The sequence below is a fragment of the Gymnoscopelus microlampas genome, assembly GCF_963454915.1.
Source record: "Gymnoscopelus microlampas genome assembly, chromosome: 9".
In the NCBI taxonomy this organism is placed as follows: Eukaryota; Metazoa; Chordata; class Actinopteri; order Myctophiformes; family Myctophidae; genus Gymnoscopelus; species Gymnoscopelus microlampas.
The window spans coordinates 18,855,364-18,871,511 of record NC_139946.1 but is presented as its reverse complement, the minus strand read 5'-3'; the positions used below and the strand labels follow the sequence as shown (position 1 = coordinate 18,871,511).

The 16,148-nt window shown below is 40.3% G+C and overlaps 1 protein-coding gene across 3 annotated transcripts in view; it reads right to left on the bottom strand.

Annotated features, from left to right (window-relative positions):
- Positions 1–16,148, bottom strand: part of LOC311051805 (low-density lipoprotein receptor-like) — an 83,653-nt gene that overhangs the window by 59,575 nt on the left and 7,930 nt on the right. For 2 of the 3 annotated variants that reach the window (XM_084066455.1, XM_084066456.1), the window contains exons 4-5: positions 9,512–9,631; positions 8,283–8,408 (exon numbers count right to left, since the gene is read on the bottom strand). In XM_084066455.1, the coding sequence (XP_083922581.1) occupies positions 8,283–8,408; positions 9,512–9,631 (246 nt within the window). The remainder of the gene's footprint in view (positions 1–8,282; positions 8,409–9,511; positions 9,632–16,148) is intronic. The other variant, XM_084066457.1, reaches the window with a different exon arrangement.

Below are 16,148 nucleotides of genomic sequence, written 5' to 3'. Positions count from 1 at the left end.
ACGATACATATCGTCGCGAAAGCGTATCGCGATATATCGCGGGACGATATATCGGCACACCCCTAGTCTAAATGGGTTAAACCCTATTATATACTTAGTTGACAGAGTTCCCCAGGGCTCAATAATAGGCCCACTTATGTTTTCACTCTAGACTGAATATCTTCCCCAAAAATAGCCGATCTACAAGATTGGCCATTTGTTGCTGAATATTCACCCTAGAATAGGCTCCCTAGTGTTCGTGTGGTTAAAGCATTCCAGTGCTCATGTTTAACATTACGTTTCAGCGCTCTACTGCCTGTATAGTTATGTGATCACGGTATGTGATTAAAAGATGTATTAAAACACAAAGCATTCAGTGAAATGGTGTTGAATAACATCATCAACACCATGGGAAAAGCTCTTCCTCTTCCACTCCTTCAGATGAACACAATGGTTATGGTTGTACCTTAATTCAATAAGCACTGCACCTGTACCAATGATCCCATCTTTTAACACGATGGGGAAACACACTGCTCAAAGAAATAAAGGGAACACTTTGATCCCTTAATTCTTTTGAGCAGTTTTTGTTAGCAGTATGTACACAGTTCATGAAAAATCAAAATAATTAAGGGTCGTTTTGAGCAGTGTAGTTTACGTTCTCGACTTCATGCATACCGTGTACATTCCCTAATCCCACGGTTCTCAAAGTGGGGTCCGTGGACCCCTGGGGGTCCGCGACGCATGGCCAGGGGGTCCGCGAAATATTTCACAGATTAAAAAAAAAAAAATTGATTAAAAATATTTTTTGATTAAAAATATTTTTTGATTAAAAATATTTTTGTATTATGTATTTTTTTATGAGGGGGGGCTAGTGAAAGTTGCATAAGTTCTTACTGTAATGGTGTATGTGATATGAAATGTGAGCTTACAATAATCACAGTAATCCTTAATCATATTCCATCATATTCAAAGGTTTTTGCAGAGAAATGAGTCACTTTCAAATTAGAGCACTGCAGAGGGCAGGTGTGTGCGTCTGTTTCCAGCTGACGCTCGTTGACGCTCGTTAATGTTATAGGCATCAGAGGCAATTATGCTTTTGCACTGTCAAATAGGCCAACATCTAATCTAAGATTAGTGGGACTCATTCAAATGACCACCAGTGAGTCCCGGGACTCACTTCATTGAAAACCTAACAACATCACTGTATACATATTAGATGTATTAGATATTTATTAGATATTACATTGATATTAAAGCTATTTTATTTGATTAGATATGTGATGTTGTTACCTGACAATTAGTTGACTTTTGGTGAAAAGATATCGTACAGCATATGTCGGTATCGTTTGATATCGGCAGAGGTGGACGAAGTACTCGACCCCAGTACTTGAGTAAGAGTACAGATACTCCTTGGTCAAATTCACTCCACTATACATAAAAGTAGCTCAGTCAAAATGTAACTCAAGTAAGAGTAAAAAAGTAATTGTTTTTAAATATACTTCAGAAACAAGCCAGAAACACAGCTAGTGTGAGAGCAGAAGTTAAGCCAATTGCATTTTAGGGAAGAAAAAAAACAGCCAACCTAAAGGCCAAACCGCACCAATGCAACTAGTCGCAACTCCTTGCAACAAAACTGTTTAAAGGTCAACCACACCAATGCAACTCCTTGCAACAAAACTATTTTAAGGTCAACCACACACCGATGCAACTCCTTGCAACTGCCATTGGGGTTAATGGTTGCAAGTAGTTGCAAGTAGTTGCACGTTGCAACTCCTTGCAACATGCATGGCGAAACATTGTTGTGGATGTGGAGTGGGCTTAAAAGTACTCAGTACTTTATAGCCTTCCTAGAAATATACTCAAGTAAAAGTAAAATATTTGTCTTGGAAATGTACTGTAAGTAAGAGTAATACGTATCAAAAAAATCTAATACTCAAGTAAAGTACAGATCCTCAGAATCTGTACTCAAGTACAGTACTCAAGTACATTTACTCCGTTACTGTCCACCACTGGATATCGGAATCGGAAATTAAGAGTTGGACAATATCGGATATTGGCAAAAAAAAGTCAATATCGAATATCCCTAACAATAAGTTTATTATTTTTAAATTGAAGCACCTACTAAAAGTCACCTTTAGACTGGTCATTTTACATGTCTGTTTTTATTAGGACTATAGAAGTGTTCATTTTCTGAAGTCTGAACCATTAAGATCAGTTACTTGAAAAGCGTTCTGTCAGGTTTTACACAAAAGCTATTTTAATAAAATTACTATTGGCACATGATTCATATAGTAGTAGTGGTTTCGGTTTATGACTATGAAATGGGTCTGAAAGATTTTGATTGAAACGTTGTTTAATACAAATAGTTCCAATGGCATCTAAATGTACACATGTGGCTGTAAGTATATGCTTATCGCTGCTGCGAGGATGAGGGGGTACCTGGAAAAAAATCTCCCCTCCAAGGGGTACCTGGGCCAAAAAAGTTTGAGAACCCCTGCCCTAATCCTATTCTAACAATGTACACACTTTAGTCAAACACATTGGTCGCTGGGGCGTGTTCTCTCCTCCGTGTCATCAGTGCAGTGAGTGCACATACAGTACCCTAGGTGGGGTTGGTGAAAGGGCCTTTCTGTGTGGAGTCTGCATGTCCTCCCCAAAGTACCCTCACAAAAAACATGCAGTAATCATGGTCTCTAATATACTGCCTCCCCCTGGTCAGCCGGGGCGCCTGATGGAGGGGAAAGGAACTGGTTGGAATAACATGTTCTACGTCCTACCGGGGAAACTCCCCCTGATAAGAAGCGGCCTGCTCACTCCTCATGCATTGAAGGAAGCATGAGCTCAGTTTGGGGCTCTCCCCAGGCTGGCAGAGGGAGAGTAGCGCCCAGGATTACATGCTTAGGCAATTGGCACTGGGTGAAAAAAATGGGTTACAAGATTGTGGGATAAAAATGGCATTAAAAAAAAATTGGTCCCGCTCACTAAAGTACATGACATACACCGGATAGCTTTTTAGCTCTCTGCTGCTCCTAGTTGCTTACACAAGAGTGCTGCCTGCCTCACGGTAAGACCAACAAACTGTGCATTCCCTGAAAATTTGCAGTTTGAAAATGCACTGAAATTTGTTTCTAAATGGAGAGTTGATTCTTTTAGGAAGTGTATGTTTCAGATAACCTGGATTTATATACTGTGCGGTACTTGTTTTATGCATAGAATTTACAATTTACGCATTTAGCAGAGTGATTCACCAGTGTGAGGACAGATTAAGCAAAGCATGAACTCTAGTTAACAAATGACAGGGTAAATAGTCAAATAAGTAGAGTTACAGTGAGAACAATTGCCTGAATGAAACTAGGATACCAGGTAAATTATGGCCCTAGAGTCTGTCTAAACAATATGCTACATTCGTGGTCAGAAAAAAACAAATCCAAGTAAAACAAAAAAAAGTGACTTAAATCTGATTCTTGATTTTCTACATGCAGCTTATTTATCATGCTTATATTATCTTGGCTTGCATATCCCCACCTGTCTTTCAACTACTAATTCATGGCAAGTCATTCTACATTCCTCCTGATGCTGATGCTGGTAAAACTAGGACAGCGAGTTCTGGCTGATTCACCGTCACCTACATTCACATGTAAGGTTAAGTATTTAAACCCAACAAGACAGTATATTACATATTAGAGAAACAGCATTGAGGCCTAGACAATGTCATAGCTTATAGTATACAGTATACTACAACGTGATGTCCATCATCACCAGCAGCTCAGCTTTTACATTTGTTTTTTCAACGCAAATACCATCACATAATTAAATACCCTGTTGAAATGTCAGTAAAAATAGATACCGCCCAAGCCTAACACACACACCAGCTGAACCAGTTTTATTGAATACACAGGACCACAATGGAAACAAGCCCTTAGGGATTTTTGCATCTTTGTATAATCGTACCACTGTACTATTTGCAAACTGTTAAGTATTCAATCAATCAATCAAACAATTAGCCTGCCCCACACCTCTTCAGTTTAGTGGGGATTTGTTTTAACTGGGTATACGCTATTTTAATGACATCACGTGCATACATGCGTCCAACCAGCATTATGAAATATAAATGTTTTGTTTGATGTTAGATTCATTTTAGTTAGGTTTCCGAGTGCATAAGTAGTTTTAGTTAGAAATGGACTATTTCTTTTTGTTTTGTAACATTTTCAAGGACTTTTTTGCGTTGCGATGCGACACATTGTGAGCTTGTAGATCGGCTATTTTCTAAAGATTTTTATACAAGTACTTTTTACTTTTGGTACATTAAGTACATTTTGATACCAATACTATTGTACATTTTTACTCAAGTAAATTTTGAATTCCTGACTTTTACCTGTAACAGAGTATTTCTACATTGCAGTATTGGTACTTTCACTTAAGTAAAAAAATGTAGTACTTTTTCCACCACTACTCATAGTCACAGATGGGAAGTAACGGAGTACAAGTACTTTGTTACTGTAGAACGCATGCATACATTCGGTGGTGCAACGTCAGTTACGCGCTCTGGTCAGAGTGACACACCTACTTCCTGAAAATAGACTAAAAGATAAAACTAGTGTTCACTAATAATATACATATATTAGGCCTACAAGATGCTCTTATTTTGAAATTGTTTTACCTCGTTTTTAGAGAAAGTGTGTTGTGTTGATTCCGCTGGTCTGTAAACTGACCTGACGTCACCAGCACCACGGACGGAGGAAATGTAAACAGAAACACGTGGATTATAAACGCAAGACTTTGGCCAAAGTTCATATTTACGATATATGAAACCATGCTCCTTGACTTAAACCAGTGGTTCTCTAACCTTTTCATGTCAAGGACCCCCAAAATGAATTGTATTTGGCTGCGGACTCCCCATCTCAAAACATTTTGTGCCAGGGATTTTTACAAACATAGCAGATCTACAAGCTCATAGCACGGAGTGACACATGAGCTTGTAGATCTGATATTTTTTGAATAGCCAAGGTGTAAAATATATGGTTAAAATGATTGTGATGCTATATTAACTAATATATAGCTGAATTATGTTAAAACTGCATTAATTTTATAAACCCGGCAGACTACTTTATAATAGGGTCCACTATGTTTTTTTTTCCAGCTGTACTCAGTGCTGGCCCTGAGGAATTTGGTGCCCTAGGCAGCATTTTACCTGGTGCAAGAAATGTAACTTAACGTGCTGTACAGCACGTCGTTGCCATTCACATGGCACATGGCCGCATGGCCGCATGTGCATTGTGCACGCATGTTTGCGACATGTTCTACTTTACTGTACTGTGAAATTAATAAACCGGTTTCTGCACATACCTAGGGATGAATGCAGCACATACATTATCTGGAATGCATCCTTCTAACAATACAGATCGAGTTATTTGCATATCGCATACTGTAACATGTCAAGCCTCTGACGTGTTTACATATAGTTCATCATGCAATGCGTGTATGTTCCGCCCTCAGATTTATCTTATGGAGGCCATCACCCCTGCCTGCACACACGCGTTAAAGTCTATTTAAGTTCATGTAAATATATATTAAGTTCTAAATAAAAACGGGTTTCACCCCCACTTTATGTTGCATCTCTTTTTCCCCTAGACGGGGGCGTAACAATATAATATCCATTCCAAGTTTTATTAGCCTTTGGTCGTGAGGTGAAACTGTAAACAAACTTCTTATTCTCTTCATTACACGTGAGAGTCGGCGTCGTTTACATGACCCAAAGCATTCATTCTGAATATAACTTTTGACATGCGCAAAGTGGTTCCCTCCTACGCCCGGGCATGGACCAGGGGCCGCCCGGCTCCACTACCCGGGACGGAGCTTCCCCTGGTGGGAATGGGAGGAGGCAATAGCCCCCTTGTGCCTTGTATGTCGGTCATAGGCAGGCCAGGAAGCAACGCACTGACTCCTGGCCAGGCAGCATTGTATGCGGTGCAAGGCTGCATTCCTTTGTTATCGCCGTTTTAATGGGAAAGTAGCAGATCTTCAAGTTCAGACCAGTTTCTTTTTTGTATTGGTACCAGACACAGTAAAACTTAGGCTGGCTTATAATACTTGTCACATTTCTCATGTAGGCTACCTTAATTTTATTTAAACAAAAAAAACGTTTTATCTGACTGAATAGATTCTTTTGATTATAAGTTGTGTGCTGTACGGCACGTTGTTGCCATTCACATGGCCGTTGCATGTGCATTGTGCACGCATGTTCGCATCATGTTCTACTTTACTGTACCGTGAAACTAATAAACCGATTTCTGCACATACCTAGGGATGAATGCAGCACATACATTATCTGGAATGCATCCTTCTTACAATACAATATATTTGCATATTGAAACCGATTTGAAATGACAAACATGTCAAGTCTCTGACGTTTTTACATATAGTTCATCATGCAACGCGTGTGTGTTCCGCCCTCAGATTCATCTTATGGAGGCCATCACCCCTGCCCACACACACACACGTTAAAGTCTATTTAGGTTCTTGTAAATATATATTAAGTTCTAAATAAAAACGGGTTTCACTCCCACTTTATATTGCATCTCTTTTTCCCCTAGACAGGGACGCGCGGATCTACAATTTGTCATGCGGTGCATCATGCGCTTTGTCAGCTTGTAGATCTGTCCCTTTTGAAGAGTAGTGACGTATCGTCAGTTTACGGTTGCCTTTTATGGTCCAATATTTGTGTACTTTTACTCAAGTACATTTTTGATCCGGAGCAAAACTGTTGTTGATGAAAAAAAAAAAAGAATTATTCGCATGAAAAAAATTGCCCCCGGTGTGTAAGGACCTGTACCGTTCGTCAGTAGAGTTGCAGCTTAATTCCATATATTGCATTTAGATACATACACAGCCACAGAAAACACAATGAGTGTTGTTCATATGGCTGTGTATGGAAGACATGCAATAATATCCTGCTATATTGTAACCTTATCAATCACTATAAAAACAATCTGACATTCATCTACAGTACTGCTGATGATTGTAGAGTGGGCAATTAGACTGGAGCAAGCGTCAGTTAAATTATATAAGTTGTAACTACTACAAACTATTCACATCAAAACACAATGGTTTTTGCTAGTCAAAAATACACCCTTTGCCATGCACTTATTGCCATGCATATAGGCTCACATGTACACGTTTTGTCATTCATATTTATTGATGTTATTCACATTTTTTATGCTATTCATAATTATGCAATGTAATGTTTTCATATTGGTCAAGGTGCGCTGTCACAATGTTTCTGCATTACATCTGCATGTTTTTATAGTGTGTGCGTGTCCACGTGTGTTGCGTATGTGCACGAAAATGCGCGTGCACGAATGCGCATGTATGTACGCTCCCCCACTTCTAAAAACAGCACTACTGAACACACACACTCTCACATTGGATATGTTATCCAATTAATTCTTGTTTCTCATCCTAGCTACCTGTTCAGTAAGTCAGTAATGAACTCCATTACCCTGGATGGAGAGACGGGTGTTGGGTTGCACAATCTGGTGGGGTGTGAAGTTCCATTAACTGCCGTCTATTGTTTTCCTTAAATACCAACAACAAAACTGCATGCTAGGCTACTACAGCGATAAAATGTATGCAAATCACCCAGGAAGGCATTCAGTTACACGGCTTCATTCATTGGATATAGCAGGCACGCAACCTCACGGGTGGGTGCGTTGTGCGTGCCACTGGTCAAAAAGGGTGTACGTACTCTGTATAGCCACGCATCCATAACACTAAACCACTGCCCTAACCCTTCCACTCCCTCTGCACTTTCTGTGAAACAAGCAGATGTACAAGCTATCCAGTTAACAGAACATCAGGAAGACAGCTGGTCCTGACGGCGTCTCACCCAGACCTGGGAGATGTCAGCTACAGCTTATCAACCAGCTCCTGTATACACTGTGAGATTCAACACAACACTGCAATTAAGCGAGTCCCATTCTGCTTTATAGTAGCCACCGCTGTGCCAGTTCCCAAGAAGGGCGAGATACGATAAGATAAACCTGTATTGATCCACGGAGGGAAATGCAGGTGTCATAAGCAGCAACAGCAGTAAGAGTAAAATAAACTCTCATTGAGCCAAGATTCTGGCACTAGGCATCTGCACTCGGTCTCTCAACCATATGTACAATCTATCAATACATGCAAATGTACAGTCTATCAACAGTGAATATATGAATGAATATATCGGCAAAACAGACAGATGGGCATTAATGTGTTGTGTGAGAAAGACCCCTTAAACAGTTACCAGTGCTTCAGTTCCTCACCTTTGACCTTGCATTCCCCAGTGTTAGGGATCAGCTGGTAGCCCTCGTGGCAATCGCAGGTGAGACTGCCGTTGACTTCAACACAAAGCTGACTGCACACGTCAGTGTCAAGGCAAAGGTCATTTTCTGGGGGAGGGAAAAAGTGTTAATGTTGTTTGTTTTTTACTGATTTGCATAAGAGTATGGTCACACATCTGCATCAGAAGCGCTGTAGTAGCCTACGCATGCTGAGGCATCAGACGCATCAATTTCCCATGTTGTCTTGTGGTTCGTGGGCAGTGCCGGTTTTCTGGTGTGTAGTTCGTTTGACCGACAGAGTGGTTGGCTCAATGGAAACAAGCCCCCCAGGGGCATTTAGTGTTATCCTTTTTGCTTAACCTTTGACCGTACTGCCTGTACTGTTAAAAGGAGTAGTTCACCCAAAGAAATTACTTATTTTCTATCAATTACACACCCCATGAAGCCTTGAATTCATGGCGTTTTATTTCGTTTTTGTCGCATTCCTAAGCCAATAATTTGATGACCAGTGGAGTACTCAATTGGCCAGTAGTCACTTCGAGTGGCAGCTTGCCTTCTCTAAAATGGCGGCCGCGATACAGGTCGCTCCAATGAACTGCAGAGGCCAATGAGCTATATAGGTTTCTATATCTATGGAACTACTCCTTTAACAATCCTGCTAATAAAGCATTCAATCAATCAATCAAATGCCTGCCAAGTGGGGTCAACCCCGACGCTGCTTTCCTGTTGGTTGATGCCCGGTCAATGTTCACCGATGTTGAACACCCCACTTCAGATGAGTTGAAAACGTTGTGTAAAAACGCTACTGGACGCTCCACCCCCTTGCTCCCACTCTGATGCATGTGTGAGACCGTGCACCAACACTGCCGTTAGCCTGTTTCAGTATCACAGGTATTTAAATTATTTGAACATGATCCTAGTGAATCTATACCTGAACCTGAATCCATAGCATTTCCATACAGAATTATTCTGTAAGGCAATGCTATGCTATGTCACCGAGTCTCAGAGCCATGGCGAAGGGGGAGGTCACTGACGGGGCTAGTTCAAACCTATCGTTCTATTGTGACAAGGACATGCAGTCAAGGACATGTGTTCTGCGTCCCAAGAGCTCACTTTGTAGGCCATGTAAAAACTGTATTTCCAACACCTTTGACAATTACCTAGTAGGTTAGAGGTGTCTATCAGCTGATCAGGCATGGCCTGCCACTCACCTTCACACTGGCTGTCCCCAATCAGGCGCATGTCACCGGGGCAGGTACACAGAAAGCCCAGCTTCTGGTCCACGCAGACATGGGAGCAGCCTCCATTGTTCACCAGACACTCGTTCTGATCTGACAAAACATTTCACAGGATACGATTGCTATGGTCATATTAGTTAAAGCAATAAAAGTAAAAGCATTCCTACTGTACCAGGAAAAGAAAGCCAAACAGCTGATGCATTCTACAATCTAGCATTGCTTTACGCCGTGGCGCTGTTATTAGTCCCGTCTTTCTCTATTACTCTATTGCTTATTAGCTTGTTGGGAAGGCTGTAACTACTCAAGTCGCATGACTGCCTGCCATTAACCATTGTTGATTGCTAATGAAGGCGATGTAACTGAAACGTCGATGCAGGCATGGTGCCAATAAAACAAGTGGTTAGTAAGACATTTGTGTTCTTGGAGGGTGCTGGTTTCTTGTTCTTTATTAACACATGAACCCTAGCGTCCCTGTTCTGGGGGCGAAGATTTGCAGAAAATAGCCAATCTACAAGCTCACAACACCTCTTGTTCAGCGTGTTGTGAGCTTGTAGATTGTACTTATTTTGAGTTTTTCATTGTGTTAAGACTGTGAAACAAAATGTCCTCTACAACAAAGAAGTACAGTAATCCGAATCTGGTAATGAATTTCTGAACCGGCAGCCTAAGTGAGTGGTCATGGTGAGAAAAGCACATCATACACAGTAGCCCAATTTTCTTTTTTTTACCAATTACTTTTGAGACTTTACATCATTTGTTTCTTAGTTTAGTCGTTTTATCAATTCCCAAGTCCCCATGTACTGTGGTCCCTTGTCATTGTTGCTGACCCCTAATACCCCCACCAGTAGGTGTATGGAATCCGCCACCTCTTCATCCTTGAAGTGTGCATTTTAAGATCCTGCCATTAGTACCAGATTAAAATAATGTCCCACAGGGTTCATTTTTATTTTTATGCTTTTATTGATAGGATTGTAGGCTGACAGGAAATGGGGAGAGAGATGGGGGATGTCATACAGCAAAGGTCGCCGGGGTCGGGAGTCGAACCCGCGACACGCTGTCAAACTGGATTACCAGCATATCTCTGCTGTCCGGCCGGAAACAGCTAACTCCAAAATGGTAATTGTTCAGGAAATGAAAAACAAAATATAAATTTTTCAGAAAATGAAGAAAACCTTATATTTTTAAAACAAAGCAATACTGCCTCATCAAACTTGGTATTGTGACTTTATATATTATCAGATACTTGCATGTGTCATTATATTATCACCACTTTACCCAAATCCAGCTCAAGTGGAGTTCGGAGGTTTTGTCCATCATTGAGTGGAGTTAGGAGGTTTTGTCCATCATTGATAAGAACAGCTGACAATGAATCTCAAAGCTCACAACACATCACAACGCATTGTGAGCTTGGAGATCAGCTATTTATGGTGTGCGCCATCCTCATGTACTAAGTATAGATCAAGCTGAATGCTGTACTTAAACAACTTTTATTTTCACATGCATTGGAAACATCCATGGATCATGCAACAAACAATTCTGCCACCCCGCAAAACGTTGACCAGAGCCGAGAGCAAATGACTGTTCACTTAAAGTCTCTGCTAAAGGTGGAGGGTAAAGCATGAATGCAGTCTGACATGAGTGATATTCAGTCACATCCTGCATATTGGTTTAACGCTGAAATTACACAGTGAAAACTGTCCAAATGTATATCTGACAATTGGCCAAAAAAAAGTCTGAATTACGTTTTTTTTTAAATCTGTAGTATTTATTGTATCTTTTTTTTATTGTTTATTGATTGTTTATCTTACGTAGCGCAGAGCAGAGCTTCTCTGGCTAGCTGCGTCATGCAGCAGTGGAGAGCATGAAAGGAGAGGGGAGTTGTTTGTTTTTGACGGACAGTTTGAGGATCCAATGGAGTTGGGAGTTTTCGTCAGAGGCGCTTTTTAATACTTTTCATTGGTTATTTTTTTTTTCCTTTTACACAGATGTAAAGGGGGTTCAATAGCGTTGATTTATGAAAAAAAAAAAAAAAACCTGAAAATGGAGTTAGCTGGTCCCGGCTGGACACCGACGATATATGGTATGCGCCTGGACCGCTAGGCCAGCGGACTTATCTAATTTTGTCTTTTTACTAAATCCTTGGAGTGTGTATTTAAAGATTCTGCTGGTATCCAGCTGAAATAATGTTGTGTGCACGTGTGTGTGTGTGTGTGTGTGTGTGTGTGTGTGTGTGTGTGTGTGTGTGTGTGTGTGTGTGTGTGTGTGTGTGTGTGTGTGTGTGTGTGTGTGTGTGTGTGTGTGTGTGTGTGTGTGTGTGTGTGTGTGTGTGTGTGTGTGTGCGCGCGTGCGTGTGCGCGCGTGCGTGTGAGTGCGAGTACGCACGTGTGTGAATCCCTGCATCCCCAGTAGGCTATGAAGACTTAATTTGTGGCTCCAAGAATCGCCACCTAGAGAGAACTTTCAACTATCAATTCAGTTTTCTGCCTCACCCAGCTTAAAAACAACAAAAACACAAAAAACTAAAAATCTAAGACATTCCACTAATGCTTGTTTAAACAGTAGTGGTTCTTAAAAATGTCCTCGAAGATGGTTCCACAGGAGAGGAGCCTGATAGTTGAAAGTTCTCTCTTGGAGATTCTAGGACCCACAAAGTAAGCCTTCATAGCCTACTGGGAATGCAGGGAGGCACACAAGTATTTAGTAAAAAGACAAATATAGATAATATAGGTAATCTGAATATTGTTGGCTCAGTTTTTTTTTAAATGTTTGCCCTAAAATAGTCGAGATATGCTTGCATCTTAATAATACCATTTTGAATGAATTCTTTAAGTCCAAATTGTATGGAAATTGTGTTAATTTGTATGTTGTATACTTCCAAATATTTGCTATGTTTCCCTCTTTGGTTTTGGGTAGGATAAGTGTTCATATAGGGTTAAAAATGAACCAGTGGGACCTTATCTCAGTCTGGTACATGGCAGAATCTTAAAAAAACACTTCAAGGATTAAGAAAATGCAGTTAGTAAGAGAAAGTATTTAGTAAAAACTGAAATATATATGTGATCAGTTCGGCTCCGTTTTTTTGGTGCTGTTTTTGTCCTGTAGCCTAATAGAGCCAAGATGTGCTTGAATCTTAATAATAACCACTTTCATTAATTCCTTGGGTCCAAATTGTATAGGATTTTTTTATTTCGTCTCTGGCTGTGTCCTTCAAAAGTTGTGTTTTTTCTTTTTCTTCCATTTTTGTGTTCAGGATTATGTGTAATAAAGGGTTAAAAAGTAACCCCATGGGACATTATTTCAGCCTGTTACCTGGCAGAATCTTAAAATACACACTTCAAGGAAGTGGAAAAAATCCACCCTATGCGTGTGGACCCCACTTTCCATCTAGACTAAAATGGGACATTTTGCATTACGACGAGTACTTTTACTTTTGGTACTTTAACTATATTTAGATGACAATACTTTTGTACTTTTACTCAAGTAAATTTTGAATACCGGAATTTTATTTGTAACAGAGTATTTCTACATTGTGGTATTGGTACTTTTACTTGAGTACAAAATGTGAGTACTTCTTCCACCACTGTGTAAATCTGTAAGTGAGCTTGTAAATCCAAGTACACATCACCATTTAGTGAAAGCAAAGAGAAAGACATGTTGGACTATGGCATTTAAATGACTGTGAATTTAAATCCACTGTCGGCTACTGCGTCATCTTTTGTTATGAAGCGTCTTTGGCATTTCTTTGGTGCTGCTTTCATCACCTTTCCACACCCGTTTCTTAAATAGGGGGTTAAGGTGTAACACTAGTCACACCTTGTTCAAATACAACTGACGTAATGTGTCACACATGTCAAACTGATAAGTCAAAGCACATAGCAATGTGCATTGGACTGTCACGATCATGACATTTTAGTTGACCTTTAATTGTCATGAAATAAATTAGATTAATGATGTAATTGTTTTAATCTGGCATTGAACACTGGAACATATGAATAAAAGTTCCATTTGTGTTTGCCTTTAAGCTTGTAAACTGACAATTGACTATGGCAGATATGACCAAAAAACTAAATTCTCCAGTGAAGAATAGTGGACCCTTTTGTATCAATTCTTCATTAAAGCAGCACTATGTAGTTTGGGGTGGTTCAGTGGATCAGTGGTTACTTTGTGAGCCCAAAATGCCCAAAATGCTAGGGTTCAGGTGTGGTTACGTGGTTTAATGCAGACACCATTAAAACAGATGAGACAGCATATCTGGTCAATTAATCCAGACATTAGTAAACCTAGTGATACAGCACAGCGAAGAACAGAATGTTCGACGCGGTATCCAGTTACCTAATGCCCCGCACTTTCTCTTGACTACAATGGGCACTGCTGAATGTATTCTTTAGTGTTTGCACACCTCATGTGAATGATTATCAACATGAAACAAGAGCACGATAAGACTGCCATTCAACAGAAAATACAATGCGAGTGTGATTGTGCAGGACAAGACGTGAGAAAAGAGTTTACATTAGTGTGCACGTCACTTGCGCATCGCATATCACGTGCCGTCAGACTGAGTGGTACAGAAACAAACTCCGCTCCAAGCGATGAAGTTCTGATCGGCAGTGATCTTTATGTTGGAGAAAACTACATATAGGGTTAGGGGTTCCATGTCCTGCTTGGCTCAAATTTAACATGGCAACAACACCTTACAGTAGTTGTATACAGGTAGATACATCATTGGCCGCTGCTGTTCATTGGAGCGATTTTGCCAACGCGTCCACCACATTTGCAGAGGCAAGCTGTGCGTCCTAATACGTGTATGTCTATGGAATCAGGTCTAATCACAATTCAAATCCTGATAATTCCCATTAAGGCCTGAGGCCGATTCTACAAAATGCCTTCTAAAATCAGTAGTTCTAGATCTTTCAAAGATGTTCAAAAATAGCAGATGTACAAGCTCGCAGCACAGAACAAAGTGACACGGTGAGCTTGTAGATCTGCTATTTTTAAATAGCAAACGCTAAAATCAAAAATTACACAGATGCTTTTCCGGGTTTTTTTTGTTAATAAAATACTATTATTTTTTTATATTAGGTTATATTAAAAAGTTGGGTTTTATTACCAAAATATCTTATGTATATAGCAGTAAAAGTTACATCTCCAGGTACAACTGCAAATGACTCTGGCATGTTTTGTACTGGAGTTATGGCAAGTTGACCAGACCAATATGGCGGTGACTTTATGATCTATCTAGCGGCCAATGTAGAATCTACATAATATCATACAGAATATCTAATAATATCTCAGCCAGAGTTAACCCCTATATTCTTTGTTGCTGAGCGGGGTACCCCACGCTCACCGCAGAATAGGGACGCTAGGGTTCAAGTGGTTAAGGGTTCCAATTCCTTTGTAGCCGATTCTAAAAACACCTTCTAAAATTGTACATTCTTACGTTTTCTGAAAAACCTATGTTGCTATACATCGTCTCTGTTGGGTGGTGTAGTGAATATTATACAATGGGTGTGAGTAACACACCTGTTATCATATTGTATGCGTGTGACCTTAGTCAACCTTTAACATGTCTCTGAAAGTTCATGCACCTTTTCTTATTGTAAGCGTAGTAGTGTACTAAATTTAGGGAACTTCACCAAGTTCGTGTCCTCTGAGTTTAGGGAACTTCAGAAAGTTCGCGTCCTCTCTTATCTTAGTCTAATCAATTAGTGTTGAGCAATTTGTGTAGAAACATTGACATGTTTGTAACCTGACGCTACCAGATCCAAGAAGCTTGCTCCACACATTGTTTCACAGCTTATTTGAGGAACCTGGTTACTCAATACCGCCTCATCTGGCAGGGTCAGGTTAACATGTTTGCAGAAGAACACGGTTATCTACAAGGACCAGATGTTCATCTTCCAGCTAAATAAACGGGGAGGCCATTTGCACCCTGCAACGCACTTGAGGCTTTAGCGCTTGTGCAAGAAGAAGATGACCACGGCACATTCTGCTACCTTAAAAAATGAGTAACCCTTTTGGGGAAAAAAATCCTGCCTAACGATGATGTCACTGGTAGACAGGTTTCTGGACTGTCCACAGCCCTCCTATGAGACACAGACCAAGTAGAAAAAAATGGTATCATTTTATCATGAGCATTAGTGAGGACCTATTATATGAAGACATGTTGAAAAGTGGTGAAGTCGTCCTTTAACAGACAGGATGTCTGTTGGCCTTAGATGCTGCGTGTTCCGCTAACCACCTAACCATGAACTTTTGCACCCCTGATCACAATACACATATAGAGAGGCTTCCTTGATTGTAATCAGTTTAAACCGTCCATTTGAGACCGCCTCAAATGGGATGTTCCACATTGAACTTGTATGTATATATATGACTGTCTGTCTTTCAATAAATTAGAACATGTTAACCTTGGACGCTTGTTTGAGACTTAATGTGTTCCCGGCCGACCGCTCTTCTTCTATGCTGCTACAACTGAGACATCACCTGGTATTTTCCTATGAACTTCCCTCATCCACATCATCTGACCAGACTTTGAATGACCTAGAGAAAGAAAATCGCTACAGGTGGATAACCTCATATGTCCAAAACTGTTACCTTAAATTCAAAAGTA